Source organism: Trichosurus vulpecula, chromosome 2 (genome assembly GCF_011100635.1).
Source record: "Trichosurus vulpecula isolate mTriVul1 chromosome 2, mTriVul1.pri, whole genome shotgun sequence".
Classification (NCBI taxonomy): domain Eukaryota; kingdom Metazoa; phylum Chordata; class Mammalia; order Diprotodontia; family Phalangeridae; genus Trichosurus; species Trichosurus vulpecula.
This window is the reverse complement of record NC_050574.1, coordinates 439,911,787-439,936,167: the sequence shown is the minus strand read 5'-3', so window position 1 is coordinate 439,936,167 and position 24,381 is coordinate 439,911,787. Positions and strand designations below refer to the sequence as shown.

General features: G+C 40.3%; 1 protein-coding gene across 1 annotated transcript; it reads left to right on the top strand.

Moving 5' to 3' along the window:
• Positions 1-1,076: 1,076 nt before the first annotated feature.
• FUNDC1 (FUN14 domain containing 1) lies at positions 1,077-23,249 on the top strand. Its single transcript, XM_036747481.1, has 5 exons — positions 1,077-1,296; positions 2,655-2,811; positions 11,395-11,470; positions 21,577-21,705; positions 22,615-23,249. Exons 1-5 carry the CDS (start codon positions 1,269-1,271, stop codon positions 22,690-22,692), a joined length of 468 nt encoding a protein of 155 aa, XP_036603376.1. The 5' UTR covers positions 1,077-1,268; the 3' UTR covers positions 22,693-23,249.
• Positions 23,250-24,381: the final 1,132 nt, after the last annotated feature.

Sequence of the window (24,381 nt, the reverse complement as noted above, 5' to 3'; positions counted from 1 at the left end):
TATTCCCTTATTTTCTGTGACTACATTAATAGAAATAGTGAGTGAGAAACGAGGGGGAAACAAATCCCACTCCCATTCCCCCCTTTTAATATACATAATCCCGTGGGGCAGCTGAGTTAATCCTCATTCTTCCCATCTTTTCAAGGTTCTCTGCTGCAGTTAATTTCACTGATTAATCTGTCAGTTTCTTTCTACCTGCTTTATTACCACTCCCACTCCACTTACACTTTTCCCGTGTTCTGTCTTTTAAATCAAAAGAACTAGAAGTGATATCTGTTTTGTTAGGAAGATCTATGTAGGTTTTTAGAGAAGGCATAAATAAATGTCCTATAAGGATCGGGAAGCTTTGAGAATGGTGGGGGGAGGGGTGGTGGCGGTGAGAGGATTGAAGTCTATGAAGGTGGAGGGAATACTAAGATGTTTCTAATGATCAAATTAAGGGATTTGGTTGTGGTTTCACCGGGCTCCTTTTGTAGGGAAATAGTCAATATCTGAAGAGATTGGGGTGGTCGGGAGAGGAACAAAGAAGAAAAGGTGATAGAATTAACCTGCCTCCAAGTGATACTTTAGCATAGTTTTTAAAGCCTCATACCTACCCATAATGTGCTTTATATGTTTTTTTTTTAAATTGTTTTCTTGAGGCACTTTCCCCATTTTGACTAGTGTGAGAAAGTAAAATGGAAGGGGGTGGGGGTGGATAGATTATTAGGTTAACTATCTCTAATTCATCCTTGCTTTGCATACATTGGCGTATTGCCTCCTCAGATTCTGAACTCCTTGAGGGCAGGGGCAGTATTTTGCCTCTTTTTGTATCCCCAGCGTAATGTAATGTCCCGAACATCTGGCCACTTCCTTTCAGAAGTGGCTCCGGAGCCAACAGAACGATCCCAGGAAGGGGGGAGGGTATACAGGCACAGCTGGGGAAGCGTCAGCCCTGCATCCTCTTATGCTTGGGTCACCAAGACTACAATTCCCACAAGCCTCCGTGGCCGAAGACGGATGCGGCACCTAGCTAGGCTCTCTCAGGCCCCCACAGTTTACGCTTGCGCAGGAAGTCTTATGCGGGGGGGGGGGGGGGGGGGGGGGCGGGGCAGGGGTCAGGGAGAAGAGAAAAGGGCTGGATAAGGAGGAAGACAACCATAGAGTTCGGACTTCTCTCCTTCCCAGGGTAGAGCGGCCCCTAGAGTTGCGGGGCTAGAGGCTTTCAGAGGGGGTCTCTTAGGGGCGGGGGGTGGGGGTCTTTTTGACAACAGGCCGCTGGCTGGATCATGGCGACCAGGAACCCCCGTCCCACAGGTGAGCGGCCCCGAGGGGCCCCCAAGACGGCCATCGAAACAAAAACTGCGGTTATGCCCCTTCCATACTCACCCCCTCCCCCTCCTATCCCTTTCTTCGGACCCAGGACGGGGCTTGTCACCTCCTTCCCCTCCCCCCGGCCCCCCCATGGCCCAACATGCCCAGCTACCTCCCTTCACGACCCCTTCCCCACTACCCACATCCCTCTACCTCCCCTCCCCACCACACACCACTCCCCCTCCCCCCATTGCGTTCTGCCTGGACCCCGAGTCTACGGACCCCCTGCCCCTGCCCCAGACACTCAGTTTTACAACCTTCCTGCTCTCCCACAAAAAAAACCCAAACTACCTAAGCATCCCCTCTATCTGCCCTGGAATCCCCCCCTCTCTCCCCAGAGCCTCCCTCCGGCCCCTGCCCCCAGCCTTTATTTACCCTCTTCCGTATTGGTGCAAATCCTCCTTCCATCCCCCCTGCCATCTTTCCCCGCAGACGTAGCCCCGGCATCCCCCGTCAAACCCCCAACCTGTATATTCTGTCTCCTTTATTGCTTTTGGGGTGCTCCCCTCTCCCACACCCCGTCTGTCTTTCCCTCCGGCCCCTCCCCCTCTTACTTGTACCCCCTTCCCTCCCCTAGGTCGCAGCCCAGTATTCCCTCCTTCAGACACATAGGCCTCTCCGCCTCTGTACTGGGTGTCCCAGAAGTCTTAATGCAGTTTTAACCGCAGTGTTACCAACCCCTTCTCCCTCCCCTCCAGCAAAGCAAGCGCCTCTTCTCTACTGTCCCTGATATCCCTGGGGACTTGTTCGTACGGATTTCAGCCCCTCACACCAGCATTTATCTTCTGTTTCTCTGGATCTGGGCAATCTGGACTCCTTTAATTGTTTGAAAAAGAAAACTTCATTTTGCCAAAAAAGGGGAATCTGCTTTCCCTTTACCATTTCTCCTGTGTCACCCTTTTACTGTAAGGCCTGCCCTCAACCAACATGCCAGCTTGTATGGGCACAGCTTCCACAGACACGCTGAATGAGGATGAGGATCTCTTCTGACATCTAACTCCCCCAGGTTTCACCTGGTATTTCAGTAAGTCTTTGTGAGAGGGAAATGAAATACAGCTGTCCCTTTGACAGTAGCAACTCAAAGTTTTACACACACACACAGATGTAGATCTTATAGAGACATAGAGAGAGAGATGTATCTCTGGCATCTGGATTTAGATCTAAAAAACCCCAAATTTAAGACTTCTCAGAGAGACTATTCTACTAGAAATAGTGACAATTTTAGGAAAAAACTACATAAGGAACATTTCCTGGCTTTTGACTGAATTTAATGCCTGTGCTTTCCTTTTTCTCTCTGAAAGAACACGACAGTGATGATGACTCTTATGAAGTACTGGATTTAACAGAGTATGCAAGAAGACACCACTGGTGGAACCGCGTATTTGGCCACAGTTCCGGACCTATTGTAGAGAAATATTCTGTAGCTACTCAGATTGTGATGGGTGGAGTTACTGGATGGTGAGAATATAACATTTTTTAATCTCGTAGGATATCATTGACTCATCAGGACTTGTTTATACTTTACTAAGAGATAGCTTGGCCGAGTACCCTTAAAGACTTGGATTTTAAGACCTATTTCTAAAACATAATGGCTGTGTGAGGAGGGATAACACTCTTAACCTCTCAATGCCTCCAGGCAAATGGTTTGGGGCTTTAACTGCAGAATAGTTTCTGATGTTGATTTTTAGGAGATTGCTCACAGATGAAATCACAAGTCAGGACCAAAAAATAGTTAATTAACAAAGCGCTGCCTCTTCAATAAAGTAAGGTATATGCAAATGGGAATAAACAGACACATTAGCTATACTCATAATTGTAATATTTTAATCTACAACCAATGTTATAAGTCTTTTGATTTACAGTAGTTTAGTTTGGGCTTTTATTTTTATTCCCATGGTCTTTTAATTGTTAAATGTGATGGCCTATTCTCATTCCTCCTCCTCCTTGACTTTCTACAGCATTCGACAGTGCTGACCATCTCCTTCATAACCCCTCTGTCCCAGGGTTTTTGTGACTCTGCTCTTTGCTAATTCTTTTCTACTTGCCTAACCATTCTTTCTTAGTCTCCTTTGTTAAGTGATCGATGTCTGGCTGCCTAACTGGATATTCCTGTGGTGACTCTACTGGGCCCTCTTTTTTTCTCTTTCATCTCTACACTGATGATGCCCAGATCTAGATCCAACCTTTTTCTCTTGAGCTTCAGGCCCTCATTACCAACTACCTTTTGGATCTCCGTTGGGAGATAGCCCATAGGCATTTGGGACTTAGGTCCGAAATGATGTTATTCCCTCCAAACTCATCTGTCCTCCAGATTTCTCCATTTTGACTTATTCAAAACCTTCCCGCTAATCGCCTTGTTTGTAACCTCCATGACCCTTCATATCCAGTTCTGCTTCCACATCTCTCATATTTGTTGATCTCTTTACATGGCCATAACTCCACTTCAGGGCTTTATCCTCTCTCACCTGGCTCCCATGCTGTTCCCTCTCTAATCTGTCTTCCACACAGATCCCAAAATCATTTCCTAAGTTCCATGCCTGACCATGAAACTGTCCTGCTCAAGAACCTTCTCTCCTCTTGCCTCTTAGATAAAAAACAAATGCTTCCACCTGGCATTTAAAGCTCTTCCCACTATGGCTCCGGCTCTCCTTTCCAGGCATTTTCACATTACTTCCTTTCACACACTACATTAAAGCCAATCGCATCTACTTGTTCCCTGAAGAGGGCCTCTGTCTATACTTTTGACGGGCCATTCCCCACCCTGTCTCTTATAATCCTTAGTTTCTGTCAAAGTTTTCCTTGTTCCTCTTAGCTTTTGGTGTTCTCTCCTCTTACTATGTATCTGCTTATCTGTTTATGTGTTAAATCCTTCAGTAGAATGTAAACTCTGTTCTGTGACCATGCCCTTCCCAACACTGAGCTCAGTATTATGCATATGTCAATCTTTAGGAATTGGGGGCAGACTGAGAGGGGAGAAAAGCAGAGATAATAATAAACCCATATTACAAATGAGAAGACTAAGGCAGACATTAAATGACTTACCTAGCTATTAAATATCTGAGGTCAGATTTTTTTAATTTAAGCTCCTTGGGGTAGGGACTTCTTTCTCCCCCACAAATTTGTCTTTTTATCTCTAGAAAACCCCCATTTGGGGTTTTCTTGGCAGAGATATTGAATGGGTTGCCCTTTCCTTCTCCAGCTCATTTTACAGCAAACAGGGTTAAGTTGCTTGGCCCAGGGTAACACAGCTAGTAAGTGTCTGAGGCCTGATTTGAACTCAGGTCTTCCTGACTCCGGGCCCAGTGCTCATTGGATTAGATTGGGTCTTTTTTGACAATGAGATCTTAAAATATATAGGAATACCTATTAACAAATGATGAATGCCATGTATGTCACTTAATTATACACGTAGCTGATTTAGACAGTTATACTGTAAAGTCATAAAGTGGCTTTAAATATAAATGTATAAATTAGGAGCCTTCGCCACATGATCTTGGCGTTTTTCCTTCTGTGCTACCCATCTTGAATTTTGTATTCACATTGGCCACTGTTGTGTTTATCTGTCATGTCTTTTATCAAGAATAGATCTTTCTGTTCAAGGTTTGCAGCTTTGCTTTACCATCATTTCAAACTTTGATGGACCCATAAAGAAATCTAGACACCCTCACCCAAACGCTTGGATCATTTGGTAGAGGAGGACCTTGTCATCCCTTTTTTCATGTGCCAAATTCTGTTATTGGATTACAGCAGACTACATGCGGGAGTGGAGCGTTGAGTAAGAACACGGTTCATTCCATGGGCTTGTGGTAGGAAGAAGAAAGAGCCTGTTTTCAACTATCCCCATCCTGTTGGGTAGGAGACCTTTTCACTTAGGGCCTCAGCCTAGGTTTTTAGTGTAGTTTGCCATGCTTCTGTTGGCTCTGTGTGATCCTCCTTTATTTTGGTATGGTTTTGTTAACGTGAATCTGAGTCAGTGTGTAGGTGGGTAGGAATGGGTAAGAAAAAATCAGAAGCGTTCGTGTTGGGAGATGACAGTAAAAGAAATTAACTTGAAAATCGTTGGGGAATAAGCTGCAGGTTTTGTGCCCACGTGAACTTCATAGCAAGATTGTTATTTCTGCACTTTTAGAAATAGCCCTAGGGCATTTAAACACATGGACAGGGAAAAAAAACTTGGTTGAGCTGTCTCTTCTAGAGCCAAACTCCAAGGGGTTCCGTTAGTTAACTCTATTAGTATCAGGAAAAAATAGAGTTTCATAGTGAGAGGAATGATTGTTTTATTGTTTTTTTTTTTAAATAGACCATATACTGGTGTTTTAAAGAAGTATAGGGGTTTTTTTTTTTTGTTAAAGAATTTAAAAATTGATGGCATGATGTTATACTAATTATAGAGAATTGTATTTGAGAATAATGTTAGCAGCAAACGTTTTTATGATGTCTTAAGTTTTGCCAAGTACTGTACGCATATGATCTTATTTGAGGGAGGTGTTATTCCCATTTCAGAGATGAGGATATTGAGGCAGACAGAGACTTGTTTAGAGTCACTCAGGATCTGGAAATATCTGAGTCTGGTTGTAAACCCAGATCTTGTCGACTTTGAGTCCACTAAGCCACTTTGCTGTAGTGTGTATGAAGAAATACATAATAAGCACACATCTAACCAGTTGTCAGTTAGATCTTAAGTTTATAATGCATCTTTTTTTTCTTATTCTTAGGTATAAAGATTTAAACTAGCTTATAGTTAAATCCAGTTGTCACAACTATACTTTTGTAGTTGCTTAAGGCACAGCAGAGGATTTTTGAAAGGTTAGTGAAGGTCATTCTTATACAAACCAAATTAATTTTCTTAGAAAATAACAAGTTCACAAAATCTCTTAAAAATGAATGTTGAAAGCATATCTTCACAATGTAATTAGAAAAAATAAAATACTGTTTACAAAAAAAGGATTTAAAACCAGCTCCATTATGGTAAGCCAGGAACAAAAGGTTAACAACAATGTCTAGAAAGTAATGAAAAAGGGCATTTTTGCTTAAAGGAAAAGAAAGAGAAAATAAGTTCAACCAGCATAAACATTTAACTAATTCTTTTTTACCTAAAATATTTAAACTAAAATGTAGGTTCCCTTGGTATGTAAAAATGACGACATTTTATTTTCTTCACAAAAGCCCTATGAGAGAGGTGGTACTAGTATTTTCCCCATTCTACAAGTGAGGAAACTGGCTAAATGTAGTTATTTATTAATGATTTGGTGCCTCTGTAGCAGGACATCTCCAGTGGAGTACTCTAAGCATCTTTGCTTAACTCTGCTGGTTGACATTTTTTCAATGACTTGGATAAAGGCATAGATGGTATGCTTCTCACATTTGCGTGTGACACTGGGCTGGTTAATACACTAGGTGACAGAATATTGACAGACTAGTATCTGGCTGAATCTAAAAGATGAAGTTCACTAGGGATAAGTGTAAAGTCTTAAACTTGCTTACAAAAACCATTTTATAAATATAAAACGAGGGAGGCCTGGTTAGATAGCAGTTCTGAAAGAAAGATTTGGGGTTTTTGGGTAGATTTCAAGTTCCATATGAGTGAGCAACATGATGTGGCGATCAAAAAAGCTAATGCAATCTTCAGCTGCATTAAATAGGATGGTGATAGTGCCTCTGTATTCTGACCTCATCAGACCTCAGTTTGTGTTCGGTTGTTGACACAATGGTTTAAGAACACTGATTATCTGCAAAGTATCAGAGAAGGACATTAGCTTGGTAAAGGGTCTTGAATTCATGTAATATAAGGGATCATTTGAAGGAGCTGGGCATGGTTAACCCATAGGAGAAAAAACAGTTTTTTGTGGGGAGGGAAGGGTGGGATGTGATAGCTGTCTTCAGATATTTGAATAGCTGTCATTTGGATGAGGGACTTGATTTGTTCTGTTTGGCCCCAGAGGGCAGAGCCACGAGTTATAAACGTAAGTTACAAAAGACAAATTGAGGCTTGAGGTCTGGAAAAATTAGAGCTATCCAAAATTAAGATGGGCTGCCTTAAGAAGTGGAGGGTTCATCCTTTATGAAAGTCTTCAGATAGATGCCACTTGTCAGGTATATTAGAGGGGAAATTAATTTCCTTTATGGATTGGACTAATGACTACCAAGGTCTCTTCTAACTCTCAGATTCTATGATGATGATTCAGAGAATTCATCCCAGTCTGTTTGAGACTTAAGGGGACTTTATAGAAGAATTAGGCTAGTCCAATAGGTTTTTATTTGGGGTGTTTAAGGAAAAGCTGAGAAGTAAGGAGGGGTAGAAGGGCAATAAATGAAGTGATATTGTATCTATTCCCCCAACTGGGTTGGCAGGTAGAATGTGGAAAGATGGAAGTTTTAGCTAGAGATGTCAGTGCCTTTGGAAACAAGGTAATCTTCAGGGCATGTATAAAAGGAGAGAGTGCATGATACAAGAGGCTGTCCCTTAAGGATTCATTACACCAAGCTCTTGTCGCTGTAGTTCCTGGTTTGGATGGGTTGGACTCCTGGTTATTCCATGCAGCATGATGGCCTAAGAGATCCTGAAAAGGACCAAGTGTTTTATAGGGAGGAATGGAGTCTCATTCTTCTCTGCTGTTAAAGACAGCTAATTGGGGAGGTTTCATGGGAAGGCAAAGTTCCTAGCATGGAATATAGCACGTGTAGACAGTCTCAGAAAAGAGAAGTGGGCTGTGTCCAGAGTAGAAGAAACCTTGTCCTAAGAACGATTAGGCCCCCAAAATGAAAAAATTTTCTGGAATACCACATGAGATAAATGACTCAGATCTATAGTCCCACAGCAAATGTGATTTGAAACCATCCACCCTTGACTCTAAATCACATACTTTTCTCACCATACCACATTTATTTTTATAATCATTTTGATGCAATTTAGAACATTAAAGTACTTGTTATATAAAACCTTTCAAATCATAAAGCTGATTTGCCTTCATGTTTATAGTTTCAGTGTACATTAAATCAATTTTTTTAGTGTATCAGAACATTACTAGCACATGAGATTAGCATTTAGTTGGAAAGGTGACAAAGCTGTGTTCTAAATGTGGAACTAAACTGATAGAAATACCAAATACTTTGTTCACTTTTTCTTCTGTTAGACTACTGTCTAAAAAATTGATACCTTGCTATAAATAACTGAGGTATGAATTTTTTTCATTAAAAATTCTTATTGAACATCTCTTGTGTGTCTAGAACTATATATTGGATGCTACTGAGGATACTAAAGAAATACAAGATAGAGTTTCTGATATTAAGAAACTTACTGTCTTATTGGGGAGACAAGCAATCAACAAGCATTTATTGAGTGCTGAATACATGAGCCATGTGCTAGGCTCCAGGGGATTCAAAGACAAAAGAGAAGATAGCTCCTTCCCTCAAGGAGCTTGTAGTCTAATAGGAGGATGGAGGGAAACAACATGGCTTTGTATGAAGGCATATACAAAATAGATGCAAGGGGATCCTTGTAGCTGGGGAATGGAGATGGCCATCTGTAGAAGGTGGTGCTTGAGCTGAAGAAAATCAGGGATTCTGAGTGATGGAGATGAGCAAGTAAGTATAGTTGGTGCAAAATCAATAAATGAATGAATGAATATTTACTGGCTGACTTAGTAAATATTTATTCACTTAATTTGTTTTCTTTACAGTAAATATGTATAGTAATAGGGATACAAATAGGAAAAAGAAAGATAGTTCCAGCTTTCAAAGAGCTTACAATCTAATGGGGGATGATGACACACAAAAGTAAGCTGAAAATCTGTCAGGCAGTGGAGGGCAGGGTGGGGATAATGGGAAGGTACAAAAAGCACAGAGGTGAGAGGTAGAATGCTGAGTATGAGGCTGGACTGCAACGTGTGTGAAGGGCCAGGACTATGCAATAATACTGAAAAGTTGTGTCGTGACAGTTTTCAGGTACCAGAAAGGAGTTTATATTCAATCCTGAAGATGATAAGGATCTGCTGGAGTGTATTGAATAGAGAAATGACATGGTCAGATTTGTGCTTTAGGAAAACCAGTTTAATGGTTGTACAGGATAGTTTGCAGAGGAAAGAGACCCGAAGCAGGAATACCTCTTAGTAAGCCATTATAGTAGTCCAGATGAAAGGTGGCCTAAGCAGTGGTGGTGGTTCTCTGAATGGATGCAAGAAATATTGTAGAAGTTATAATGACAAAGTTTGGCAACTGATTAAATGAGGAGTTGAGGGTAACACCAAGGTCGAAAACTGGAAGGATGAAGGTGACCTCAGTAGAATACAATGTTTAGATGAAAGTTGGGCTTGGAAAAGAGGAGGTGAGTTTTGGACATATTGAGTTGTCCAGTAGGCAGTGGGTCATGTGAGACTTGAATTAGAAATATTAATCTGGGAGACATTAGTGTAGAGGTGACAAACTCATGTGAATAGATGTGTCATCATTATTAGATAGATTATAGAGAGAAAAGAAAAGAGAGCCTAGGACAGATGTATACCCACAGGTAGGGGGTATGTTGTGGATGATAATCCACCAAAGGAAACTGAAGTATTCAGACAAGTAGAAAGAGGACCAAGAGAGAATGTAGAGATGAAAGAATATATCTTAGTGTCAAATGGTACAGAGAGGTCAAGGAGGATGTGTGGTTTGGGAAAGGCCTGTCAATTAGGAGATCATTTGGAATGGACAGTTTCAATTGAATGATGAAATCATTAACCAGTTGTAGAAGGTTTAGAAGACATTGAGAGGAGAAGGCAATGCGTGTACACTTTTTTTCAAGTTTAGTTGAGAAAGGGATATAAGACAATAGCTTACAGGGGGGTAGGTATGGTCTAGTGAGGGATTCTAAGAGTGAGTGAGATTTGGGTGAGTTTATAGATAGCAGGGAAGGAAACAGTAAATAGGGAAAGATTGAACATTAGAGGGAAGAGGTGATAGTAGAGGCAGTCTTATGTAGATGCAAAAGAAGGGCTATTACTGACATGAATAAGGTTCGCTTCTCCATGGCAGATGTGAATGAAAGAAGAGAGAATGGGAAGGTAATGTCAAGGTATTGCAGGAAGGTTGATAATAGAAGTTTTTAGTAGCGAAGAGAAGATTTACAATATCTTCTGTGGAGAGTGGGATAAAGAATAGGATGGAGTAAAAGGATTGGTCCATGCTGTAATGAGAGCCTGGTTGGCTTTGGAGAAATTTGACCCAGTCAGCATGATTGCATCATTTTCTCCAGATCTGCCGAATAGGATTGGAGAAAGAAGATGGTGGGATTAATCCAAACAAATCATGATGATGAAGCAAGGGATCCAAGAGTGTAGAGTTAAATTGGGTAGTTAAAGGATTGAGACTGAGACGGCTGAAGGTGAAGTAGGAGCAGGGGAAGGCATTTAAGGGTTGGAGAGATTAGAGGTCAGTGAGGGACAAGAATATATATACTTTAGAAAAATAATGGAAAGATTTTATAATAGAAGGTTTTGATACATAGCACTTGTATATAAAGGTGTTAATCATGCTGCCTTATCTTGTGTAAGTGCTATGATGCACTACAGAAATTAAGTTCAGTAGTATTTCAGAAAAGACATATCTCTGTGGGCTTAAGGAAATTTGGAGATTTTCTTGGAGGAAGTGGAGCTTGACTTACCTGGACCTTTTTTAAGGATCTTTAGATGGCAAGATAAGAAAGATAGAAAGCAACCTAAGGAAGGGGTCAGAATAGCATGAGCAAAGTTAGGTGTGAGAGTGATGTGTCCCATAAACAATGAGAAGAGGCCAGTCTGTCTGCCATTTGCAGAATAGAGATCTAAGATTGGATAATGGATAGGATGGGTTGGCATGTACAGTATCTTGTTTCCCAGGATAAGGAGTTAGGATTTTTATCCTGTACTTAGGGAAAATCCGTTTAGAGACCCAGTAATACAGAATGGAAAGCTATCTTTCTGAAGTCAAATAAAATTAACATTTTTTCCCAGGAAAGCTAGAGAACTGTTTTAGAATTTCATTAATCTTTCCCTTCTCTCTACTTTTTTTTTTTTTTAATTTAAGGTGTGCAGGATTTTTATTCCAGAAAGTTGGAAAACTTGCAGCAACTGCAGTGGGCGGTGGCTTTCTTCTCCTGCAGGTAGGTGATTACAAAATTTTGTTGTTAGTTTTATGTAGCCATTCCTTAAGTCCATCAGGTGAGTAAATTTAAGTAGTTAGTGGAATGAAAAATAAGGTTTCTTCATTTTCTTTTCAAAACAATTATAAAGATGTACACTTTTCAGAAGATATCCGTCAGTACACTGATGGCCATATCTGTTTCATATATGCATACAAACCATTCGATGAAGATCAAGTATCAGCTATGTCCCAAGCACTGTGCTCAGTGATGGGGATACAAAGAAAGGCAAAAAAAAAATTCCTTGTTTTAAGGATATCATGGTATAATGGAGGAGATAACATATACACCACTATGTGCGAACAGGGTATACAGAAGAGAAGCTGGAGATCATCTCAGAGTGAAGGCTGTTGTTCATCCTTTGATCTCAGAAGAGGATCAATGACATTAGGAGGGTGATTTCTTGACTTGCAGGTGAACTGGATTTAAGTGAGGCAGAGCTGTGCAAAGTCATCAGCCTCACCCTCTCCTCCAGAGTCATCATGGTCCAGTGGCAAGACATAAGTCAAGTGGCAGTGGCCCTGGATGCAGTGGGAGACCTTAGCCTTTTTAAGCAAGGTATATATAGGATAAATAGGAATAATTAAAAGAGGGAAGACAATAGAATTGACTCCCTATAGGAGGTAGGATTTTAGTTGGGACCTAAAGGAAGCCAAGGAGATTAGTAGAGTGGAGGAGGGAGAGCATTCCAGGTATGGAGGACAGCCAGAGGAAATGCCTGGAGCTGAGAGATATGGAATGCTGTTTGTGGAACAGCCATAAGGCCAGGATCACTGCATTGAAGAGTAAGTGTTGGGGAGTACGGTATAAGAAGACTGAAAAGAAAAGAGGGAGCTAGATTATGAAGGGCTTTGAAATCCAAATTTTGTATTTGCTCCTGGAGATAATAGGAAGCTACTGGAATTTAAGTAGGAGGGATGATATGATCAGACCTGCAATTAAAGAAAATCACTTTAGTGGAAGATAGATTGGAGTGGAGAGAGATATGAGGCAGAAAGAATGACCAATAATAGGGCATGAGGTGATCAGAGCTTGCACTAGAGTGGTGGCATTGTTAGAGGAGAGAAGGGTACTATTGGAGAGATGTCACAAAGATAAAACCAACCGGCTTTGGCAAAAATTTAGATATGTTGGGGTGAGAGATAGTGAGGAATCCAGGATGACTCTAGGTTGTGAGTCTGAGGAATTGGGAGGGTGATGATTACTTCTACAGTAATAGGGAAAGTAGGAAAAAGGAGTGGTTTAGGAGAAAAAATTTGAGTTTTGGACACATTGAGTATTAAGAAGTTTTTATAGGACAATCCAGTTTGAGATGTCCAGTAGGCAGTTGGAGATGTGAGATCGAAGGTCAGCAGAAAGATTGGGTCAGGAAAGATAGATCTGAGAATCATCAGCTTTGAAAATGGTGATTAAATCTATGGACACTGATGAAATTACCAAGGGAAGTAGTATAGAGGGAGAAGAAAAGAAGCCCCAGGACGGAACTTTGAGGGACACCTATGGTTAGAGCAAATGATCTGGAGGAGGATCCAGCAAAGGAGATGGAGAAGGAGTGGTCAGGTTGGAAGAGAACAGGAGAGAGTGGTGTCCTGAAAACCTAGAGAGAAGAGAGTATGGAGGAGCAGGGAGTGACCAGCAGTGTAAGAGGCTACAGAGGTCACACAGGAGAATGAAGATTGAGGAAAAGGCCATTGAATTTGGCAACTAAGATAATTAGTAACTTCTGAGAGAGCAGTTTTGGTGGAATGATAAGATCAGAGGCCAGATTGTAAGGGATTAAGAAAAGAGTGAGAGCGGAGAAAGTGGAGACACCTATTATAGATGGCTTTTTCAAGGAATTGAGCTGCAAAAGACTGAAGAGAAATAGGATTATAGTTAGCAGGGTTGGAACAATCAAGTGAGAGTTTTTTCGGGATGGGGAGACATGGGAATATTTGATAGTAGGAAATGAGCCAGTAGAGAGGGAAAGGTTGAAAAGTGAGAGAATAGGAATGACAGCGAGAGCAGGAGGAGTTGGGATGGAATGGGATCATCTGTACAAGCAGAGCAAGTTGGCTTTGGTAAGGAGTTAAGGTCACTTCATCATGTGAGTCAGGGATGAAGGAGGAGACAGAGGCAGAAGGCACCTGAGTGATAGGCTATGAAGAAGAGGAAGTTTACAGCAAATGGCCTCAGATTTTTCTGTTAAATGGGACAAGGTTCTCAGCTGAGAGAATGGGGGGAGAGGGATCCATGGGAGGTTTGAGGAGGAATGAAAGGGTTTGGAAGAGCTGATGTGAAGAGTGCGGTAGGGAGTTGATGAGGGATATAGAGTAATATCGGCTGGCAGTGGGGAGGGTCCAGTTGAGATTGTGTAACATAAGTCTGAAGTCAGAACAGTTGAGTGATGTTCTCTATCTTTGTTCAGGAGCATGTGTATAGGAATGAAGCTGACAAATGGTGGGAGTGATCCGAGGCTGAAGTTTGGCTGGGAATAATTGGTGATGTGACAAAGGGGCTAAGGATTCAGGAGAGGAAAACAGTGTAGAGTTGAATTGATTTACCAAGGAGTCAAGATGAGGAGGAGATACTAGATAGTGGAGGGGAGATGGCCTAGAAAAGAATTGAGGGGTCAAGGGATTAGAGGGCACAGTGGGAGAAAGAGTAGTATTATGTAAGAGAAGGCAGAAGGAGAGGTGAAAAGACAATAGATTATGGTTGGATAAGGGGATTTCAGAATTCTTGAACATGGAGGTGGTACATTTGTGGGCGATGGCAAGATCAAGGGTATAACAACCTTTGAGTGTGGCTGAGATCAGGTGGAGTAGTAGGCCTTGGGAAATGGGTAGGTTGAGGAACTGAGTGCTTACGGTGTTTGAGGGAGTATCACTATGTATTTTGAAGTTAGTCTTTTAGTATGAGGGCAGGACTTGGAAAGGAGAGAAAAACCTTGAGCCATCTACTGGAACCCATTGAAGAAGAAAAAAGGGTTACCTGGAGGTCTGTAGACAACAGCTACCAGGATTTTGCCTGTGTGGTAGAGATGAATAGCATGAACCTCAAAGGAAGAGAGGCCACTGAGTGATGGAGGTAGAGAGAGAACCTGGAAGGGGAGGAGTATTCCAACTGCCTCCTTAGACCAGTGAGCAGAGGAGAATGAGTGAAGAGGCAGCCAGTAATGCACATCACTTTGTACTTTTCAGATAATCACAAAACAGCTCCATGAAAACTTTTGAATTTGTTTGTCATCTTTTAAATTTCATTGCCTGTTGTGATTTAACTATTTGGCACTTTCTCCATTTCACTCAGATCTGCAGTAGTTTTCAGTAATTGGTTTTCATATCCTGCCAGCACATAAGTATTACATTTTGAAAACACTGGACAGGATTGGCACTTCTTATACAAAGCCACAAAGAACAGAGAGATGCTCCTCCCTTTTTTCCACCCACCATACAAATAGTTTTGGTTTTTTTTTGAATGTACTAATGATATTTTATTAGTATATATCAGATTAGGCCAGGTATTCCATCATTTACCAAATCAAATTACCTAAATTTTATTCTAAAAAGGCTAAAAGAGATAATTTTTTTTGTGTATCTATTTTTTTTAATTTAATTTATTTAACATATTTAGTTTTCAGCATTGGTTTTCATAAGAGTTTGAATTACAAATTTTCTCTCCATTTCTACCCTCCCCCATCCCCACTCCAAGATGGCGTATATTCTGGTTGCCCTGTTCCCCAAGTCAGCCCTCCCTTCTGTCACCCCACTCCCCTCCCATCCCCTTTTCCCTTCCTTTCTTGTAGGGCAAGATAAATTTCTACACCCCCATTGCCTGTGTATCTTATTTTCTAGTTGCATGCAAAAACTTTTTTTTGTTGTTTTTGAACATCTGTTTTTAAAACTTTGAGTTCCAAATTCTTCCCCTTCCTCCCTTCCCACCCACCCTCCCTAAGAAGTCAAGCAATTCAACACAGGCCACATGTGTATCATTATGTATAACCCTTCCACAATACTCATGTTGTGAAAGACTCACTATATTTTGCTCCTTCCCAACCCATCCCCCTTTATTGAATTTTCTCCCTTGACCCTGTCCCCTTTCAAAAGTGTTTGTTTTTGATTACCTCCACCCCCATCTGCCCTCCCCTCCATCATCCCCCTCTTTTTTTTATCTTCTTCCCTCTTTCCTGTGGGGTAAGATACCCAATTGAGTATGTATGGTATTCCCTCCTCAGGTCAAATCTGATGAGAGCAAGATTCACTCATTCCCCCCTCTCCCCTCCTCCCACAGAACTGCTTCCTCTTGCCACCTTTATGCGAGATAATCAACCCCATTCTATCTCTCCCTAGCTCCCTCTCTCAATATATTCCTCTGTCATCCCTTAATTTGATTTTATTTCTTTTAGATATCTTCCCTTCATCTTCAACTCACCTCACCCTGTGTCCTCTCTCTCTCTCTCTCTCTCTTTCTATATATAGATATATACACACACACACACACACACACACACACACACACACATATATATATATATACACATACACACACACATACATATATACATACATGCACATTCACATATATATATGTGTATGTATATATATGTATATATATATACACACACACATAAACATATATATGCATATTCCCTTCAGCTACCCTAATACTGAGGTCTCATGAGTCTTACACATCATCTTTCCATGTAGGAATGTAAACAAAACAGTTCAACTTTAGTAAGTCCCTTGCAATTTCTTTTTCTTGTTCTTTTTCTTGATTACCTTTTCATGCTTCTCTTGATTCTTGTGTTTGAAAGTCAAATTTTCTATTCAGCTCTGGTCTTTTCACTGAGAAAGCTTGAAAGTCCTCTATTTTATTGAAAGTCCATATTTTGCCTTGGAGCATGATACTCAGTTTTGCTGGGTAGGTGATTCTAGGTTTTAATCCTAGCTCCATTGACCTCCGGAATATTGTATTCCAAGCCCTTCGATCTCTTAATGTAGAGGCTGCCAGATCTTGGGTTATTCTGATTGGGTTTCCACAATACTCAAATTGTTTCTTTCTGGCTGCTTGCAGTATTTTCTCCTTGATCTGGGAGCTCTGGAATTTGGCGACAATATTCCTAGGAGATTTCTTTTTGAGATCTATTTGAGGAGGTGATCGATGGATTCTTTCAATTTCTATGGCTCTAGAATATCAGGGTAGTTCTCCTTGATAGTTTCTTGAAAGATGATATCTAGGCTCTTTTTTTGATCATGGCTTTCAGGTAGTCCAATAATTTTTAAATTATCTCTCCTGGATCTATTTTCCAGGTCAGTGGTTTTTCCAATGAGATATTTCACATTGTCTTCCATTTTTTCATTCATCTGGTTCTGTTTTATCATATCTTGATTTCTCATCAAGTCACTAGCTTCCATTTGCTCCAATCTCATTTTTAAGGTAGTATTTTCTTCAGTGGTCCATTGGACCTCCTTTTCCATTTGGCTAATTCTGCCTTTCAGGGCATTCTTCTCCTCGTTGGCTTTTTGGAGCTCTTTTGCCTTTTGAGTTAGTCTATTTTTTAAGGTGTTGTTTTCTTCAGTGTATTTTTCAGTATTTTTTTTGGGTCTCCTTTAGCAAGTCATTGACTTGTTTTTCATGGTTTTCTCGCATCCTTCTCATTTCTCTTCCCAATTTTTCCTCTATTTCTCTAACTTGCTTTTCCAAATCCTTTTTGAGCTCTTCCATGGCCTGAGACCAGTTCATGTTTTTCTTGGAGGCTTCTGTTGTAGGCTCTTGCACTTTGTTGACTTCTGGCTGTATGTTTTGGTCTTCTTTGTCACCAAAGAAAGAATCCAAAGTCTGAGACTGAATCTGGGTGCGTTTTCACTGCCTGGCCATATTCCCAACCAACTAACTTGACCTTGAGTTTTTCAGCGGGGTATGACTGCTTATAGACTAGAGAGTTCTATGTTCCACGTTTGGGGGGGAGGTGCCAGCTCTGCCACACCAGCACTCCTCTTTCCCCAAGAACCCCCAACCTGGACTGGACTTAGATCTTCAGCAGGCTGTGCACTTCTGCTCTGATGCGCCACTTAATTCCTCCCACCAGGTGGGCCTGGGGCCAGAAGCAACTGCAGCTGTAGCTGCCCCACCTCCGCTGCCCCCGGGCCAGTAGCTGAACCTCAAACTCCTTCCACTCCCGCAGCTTTTCCCACTAACCTTTTCCGCTGTCTTTGGTGTTTGTGGGTTGAGAAGTCTGGTAACTGCCACAACTCACTGATTCAGGGCGCTAGGGCATGCTCCACTCAGCTCCTGGTCTGGTTGGTCCGCGCCGCTCATGCTGGGCTCTGCTCTGCTTCGCTCCACACTCCGTGTGGGATAGAACTCACCCAGAGACCATCCAGGCTGTCCTGAGCTGGAGCCCTGCTTCCCTCTGCTGTTTTGTGGGTTCTGCAGTTCTAGAATTGGTTCAGCGCCATTTTTTTTATAGATTTCTGGAGGGACTCAGTGGGGGAGCTCACGCTAGTCCCTGCTTTCCGGCTGCCATCTTGGCTCCGCCCCCGGAAGGCCGTTTTTTTTTTTTTTTAAACAATCTAAGCTGTGAAATTCTGTACCATTCGTGAAATGTGCATCATTCTGCATCCATGTTTGCTATTCCAGCTCCTCACTCCCTGTCTTTGTCCTTCTGTGTCACTAAGGTAAAAAGTACACAAAGATCTACATGCAGTAAATAGTTTCACTATAAACATGGAGCGTGAAAACCAAAGTTGGAGAAACTAAAAGAAGTAGTAGAATGTTAAATTTCTTTTAAGCCTGCTGTCATATGTTCATTAAATCTACTTTGATAAACAATTTGAGTATGACTTGTCTTAAGATTCTTATATTCTAATAGCAAAGATTTCTCCTCAAAACTGTCATTAGCTCTTTTAAAATATAGTGCTGTAGGCTGATGAGCATGTGCGTTTCCCCAGAGGATAGAGGCAAAGATGTCTAGAATGATCAGTGCATACCCACACCAAGGAATTATGCTGACCCCTGGGCTTAGCCTTGTTCAACTTAAGTTTTTTTTTTTTTTTTTCAACTTAAGTTTTAATGATACTTTTCCATGTCTGACCAGTTAGCCACATACTCTCAGCCCCTTTGAATTCCTTGTCTCTTTGTCCTGTCCTGAGAATCCTTTGTAAAACCCCAACCCAGGGTTGCCTTGATCACCTGCTTTTTTGGCTTTTATCTATGTCTGTGTATATTCTGATATATGTGTAATACACGTTTAGATCTGGAAGAAACCTTAAAGATCGTCTAGTCCATCTAGTGTTGCTAAATGCAGCAGAGAAACATAACCTTTTCATAATTACAGTGTTCAGAGGTTTGCTTACCCTAAATTGGAGTATCCAGGTCTCTTTTTCTATCTCAGTATAAAACCCTTTAGCCCCTTCATTTTGACAGGTCTTCTAGTGTCAGGTGATTGCTTAAGCTCAGCTGGTATCCTGCGATTCAGCAGTTTGCATATACAGTTTCACTTTTCCAGATCAAGTCAGCATGGTGGCCCAGTATGTAGTAGTGAAGGGGAGGTCACATGTATCCTTCGTACCTTTTTTGAATGCATATGCACACATGGTTTATATATTGTTCAATCCTGTTTAGCTTAAGGTAGATGTGGGTCTGTGCTTTCTCATTGAAATCTCTGGACCTTGATAATTTATTCGTATATGTTAATTCATTAGACCTTGGTGCTTAGTGCATAGTAAGCACTTAATAAATACTTTTTCATTCATTCTTCCCGGTGTGGAAGTGTTCAGAGCATTGAGACACTAGCTGCTTCAGGATGGTTAAGGATCTGAAAGCTAAAGATTTTTCAGATCGCTCGAGCCATAGACTATGTTAATGAATAAGATCTGCTGATCTACGTTGCTGTTAGACACTAAAGCTCGTAGCCATTCGTGTCAAAAATTACGTGGTAGATGTTTGCTAATTATTATGACTAAATCCACAGCTTCTCCACCCCACTAGAAGCTGGGTCAGTTTTTTTTTTTTTCCATCTTGATACTTGATCTAATTTGGAAAGATTTTAGATACATTGTGGCTACGAGCACAAATCGAGGCTCATACGTGATATGATACTCAGTGCAACTTGATCATGGTCAGACCAGAACCACTGATTGGCCCATCCTTCTTTGTATTTTCTATATTGGGTTTGATTTGAGGGCAAGCTGGATATTGTTATCTATTTTGGAACTAGATCATGTCTCTCCAGAACTAGATCATGTCTCTCCGTTAGGACATACATACCTAGGATTTGGCCAGACCCATCCCCTGAGGGTAGGTTTAGTGAAATTTTATCCCATGACAGTCACTTTGCTATTAGACTACTATGTTAAGATATCATGTCTGAATGAGAATAAATATTTTAGTTAGTAGCTCTACCGTGTTCCCAGTAATGTAGGCCTTTGTGAATATCATCTTCCATATCTGGATTGGTGTATCTATCAAATGGGAGAACTAGCTGCATAAAAGGCTACATAGATATTTTATATGTAAAATATATGTACATACAAATGAAATATATAAAACTTGTGACTATAAAGTGGTGTATTGTTTTTCATGGTTTTCTCGCATCCTTCTCATTTCTCTTCCCAAGTCTTTATAGTTATGTGTTGACTGTGTCTTTTTGTGTATATGAAACGATATAATGGATAACTTTGCTATTTTACACATATACACACACGAGAGATAATGAAAATGTGATAATTCAGGAGGAAAGCCTAGGTTCAGATTCTTGTTCAGACGCAAGTGATGTGGTCATGGGCAAATCACTGAGTCTCTCTAAGCTTTAGGTTCTTGTTTTGTTTTTTAAAAAATGAAGATAATATCTGTGGTATCTACCTGATGGAGTTATTGTGAGGCTTAAATGTTAGCATGTTCCATTTGTATCTTAAAGTATTTTGTAAATTCTAATACATAAATGTCATATTGGTATAATGATAGCTCCTTATACATCTCTAGCAAATGGTAAATATTTTGTGAGCTGCTAAATTTGCAATTTAAGGTATTTTTAACAATTACACTTGAGTGAAGTTGGCAGGAAGAAAACTGGTATAGGAAACATTATGATTCCCTATAAGTAAAAAGTAAAAATTATAGCCGTATACATGCACATATGCCCCCTCGTGGGCCCTGCGTGATCAGAAAGCAGTAAGTAGATGCAGATGCAAATATAAATCTTGCAAAATCTGACTTGAGTTAAGTAGCAAATCTTTTCAATTCACAGATTGGACAAGTCCCTAAATACTGAGCTTATCGTCAACTAAGTGCTGGCTATCTAGAAGTTTCTGCCAAAAAAAGATTTGCCCTTCTACTTGATAGGCATAGTATATATTTCTTACATTGCTTTTAGTGACATAGTAGGAAAAAATGTAAAGTACTATAGATAAATGCGTTCTTCAGAGGGTGACATCGATAGAAGAAAATGCAGGATTCAGGATCATCCTTTGTGTATGACCTCAGATATTTTCATTATTTGAAAATCCCAAAGAATCGATTTACATAGAATGTATTCTAAGAAGAGGTTCTTAATTACTGCTTGTCTGATTCTTATTTTTGATTTTGTTATTTGAGTATTCTAAAATGTTCCTGCTGATACACAAGTATTTTCTCATTCACAAATATAATGATAGTTCAGTTGTACCCTGTTACCTTCCTTTTTTGTCTGTGTGATAAGCATTTACTTATAAATGTACTTAAAGGATTTATGCAGTGAAAAACTAGGTGGAGCATAATTTTGCCACATTTTTACATTCTTCCTTCAGACTTAAGTTAGCTTTTATAGCAGTGAGGAAAGATCTTATCAACTCTTTTTTTTTTTTTCTTCGAATAAGTAATTGGATACTTACGTGTCTGTATTTTCACAATGTCCATCTCTCTTCCCCAAAGGAAGTGTTAGAGGAGTAACTTTAGAATGTTTATATTATAGTAAAGCCTCCCTACACATAAACATCCCAAGTAGCCCTATTTAATAACCTAATGTAATAATTTCAGCAACAGTGGAACTTTAATGAATGGCTTAGCAGATTGACTGTAAACCATTTTATCATTTTGTCAAATTTTCCTAGATTGCCAGTCATAGTGGCTATGTGCAAGTTGACTGGAAGAGAGTTGAAAAAGATGTCAACAAAGCAAAAAGACAGATTAAAAAAAGAGCAAATAAAGCTGCACCTGAAATCAATACCATCATTGAAGAGGTAAGATAAATATTGTATATAGGGGAGTTTTTTTAAAGTGAAATATAGAAAGTAATAGGATTTGCCCTCAAGGAGCTTACATTTTATTAGATGGAGACAGAAAATGTAGGGGACTAGTGATCAGGGAGATGTTTTGGTAAGGGGAGTGACAGGGATTTGTTCTAGACAGTGGTACTAAAAATTTGATCACTGTGTCCTGAGCTCAGTATCTTACCTTACTTAGTTGGAGTCAACACAAAATGAGCCTAAAAGACTTCAAATCATTTTTTAAAAATTCTTAAATTCATTTTTACTAATATTCGTAAGTGCATTTGAGCACTTAATGGTTGCCTGTCTAGAGCTTTTTCACCATAATATTTCTTCTTTATTCCCAATAAAATGAAGGTGTGTACAGTGTGGGAATTTATTTAATAGTTAATATTGGAGCAGGACTTTAGCAGGTTGAAAGAGCTAATTTGAAGCGTTTCATCACCAGGTTTGTGGCCTGGTGCTGAATTTTAGGGGCCTAATAAATCTTGAAGACCATTTTCTAAATTATTAGAAGGGTTGTTATCTGTATCAGTGAAGAGAATACCCATGCTGATTAAACCACAGATCTTTGAAGAGAATTGTTTGAGTTGATGGTTAATGAATGGCCTCTTAGGACAGTCTTACAATACTCAAGGTACTATCCACAGTTACCATGGTGCCTCTCAGTAAGCTAAGGGTCCTGTGCTTCTGAAATGAAAACATAAAGATTTTGTACTTTTGTAAATACCTATGTCTCTCATTTTCTAAAATTTGATTTCTCGTATATCCAAAGTTCTGTGAGAACTCATTTTCCATTGAAAGTGGATAAGGGTAGAAAATGTCAACTAATATTTATGTTTTAATAGCATGCAGTTAATAAAAATATTTTTTCTTTTTTAGTCAACAGAATTTATCAAACAGAACATAGTGGTATCCAGCGGATTTGTGGGAGGCTTCTTGCTAGGCCTTGCATCTTAAAGACATGAATGTTGCTGTTTTGGTGGATTAATTAACAACAGAAACACTGGTGACGGTGTGCTCTCTTACAAAGTAGTGCCGGTCACCAGATTCTTCTGGGGAAGAAGACTAACTAGGTGGACAACACTGAAACTTATACTTTTAGACTTTTGCCTTCTGAAGCTCGGCAAACTAGGATTTGCTAAAATAAATAAATAAATAAACTGTGCAGTATATATCACATTTCTGGACAAAACCTGGCTAACTTTCATCATGACTTTTTAATCCTGTGCCTGTTCAGAGATTAGCGTTTTTAATGTAACTGTTGGTATAGATATGTAATTGTCTTGGTAAAAGGACCTTTTGTTTGACATTTTCCCACTGAATTGCTATTTTTTCTTTATCTAAAAAGCATTCTCCATTGTGCTGTAGAGCAAATAGTGCCAATAAATAATATGTATTATAGTTTGAATATCAGCAGATAAGAAATCGGTTTGCAATAAACTGTAGAACTGTAATGTACTTTTATGGAAGGATTAGAAATACTTATTAGAGATATTAAAAACAAATTAAACAGATTCTTCTGTTGCTGTTTAGTGCTATTTTTTAAAGATTATTTTATTTTCTTACAAACATAGTTTATTGGATTATTTCATAGTGTAGGGAGTTCCTCAGTGAAGAAGCTACCTCCACTCACACAGGTTGGCTGTGGCTCTGCCACTTATGGTCCTAAGTTCTCAGTGCCCCAAGGCGGTTGTCTGAGGGACTTGCCTGGAGTGCTGACACTTCTCTATATACTGTCCTGTGCTGCCTATGTGCTTAAATAATCGCTCTGCTAACATTCTTGGATGTTCTATTCTGGCACATTTTTTCATTGTATCTTAAATGCCTTTTCTTCCCCATTGCATTTTAAAAGTCATATCCTTAAAACACATTTTACTGTATCTGTTCTTTATCTTCGGAATACATTTTCATGATTTGTTGGCTTTAATGTTGTAGGAAGAAGGAAATTTGTGTTTTGGAGAGGGTCACAGGAATTGGGACGTGGAAGGAGGCTTTGACATCACCCGGGCCAGGGCCCAGCTTATATGTTACAGAGGAGAAGACTGAAAATCAAGAGAGGGGATTGGACTTGCTCAGAGCTACACAGACGGCCAGTAGCAAAGCACCATAGTCAAGTTCAGGTCCTCCGACTTCAAGTCCATTGCTCTGTCGTGCCAGTGATTTATTTTCAGTCTTGAATAGGATCGTAGATCAGAGATTCAAGGGACCGTAGAGGTCTTCTATCTCAAATCGTTCATTTTACACATGAAGTTGAGGCTCAGGGAGATTAAACGGCTTGCCTCAGGTCACACAGGGCGGCTGGGTGTCACAGTGCGTAGAGTGTTCTGCCTGGAGTCAGGAAGACCTGAGTTCAAATCCAGCCTCAGACATGCGCTAGCTGGGTGACCCTGGGCAAGTCACTTAACCCTCTTCGCCTCAGTTTCCTCACCTTTCAAATGAACCGGAGAAGGAAATGACAAACCACTCCAGTATCTTTGCCAAGAGAACCCCAAATGGGGTCACTGAGAGTCAGACATGACTGTAAATAACTTGACAACAACAAAAAAGGTCACATAGGTAGTAGGCAACAAAAGCAAGATTCGAACCTAAGTCCTCTGACTCCAGATGCTCAAGTTTCTAAGAATGAGACTATTCTAGTCCCCTATT

Bases quoted from the DNA above. Each gene is read 5' to 3' on its own strand.
- FUNDC1 (XM_036747481.1), top strand. From the start codon at position 1,269: ATGGCGACCAGGAACCCCCGTCCCACAG. The intron at 1,297-2,654 runs GTGAGCGGCCCC...TCTCTCTGAAAG, and splicing joins CAGGAACCCCCGTCCCACAG to AACACGACAGTGATGATGAC. The intron at 11,471-21,576 runs GTAGGTGATTAC...AAATTTTCCTAG, and splicing joins GTGGCTTTCTTCTCCTGCAG to ATTGCCAGTCATAGTGGCTA.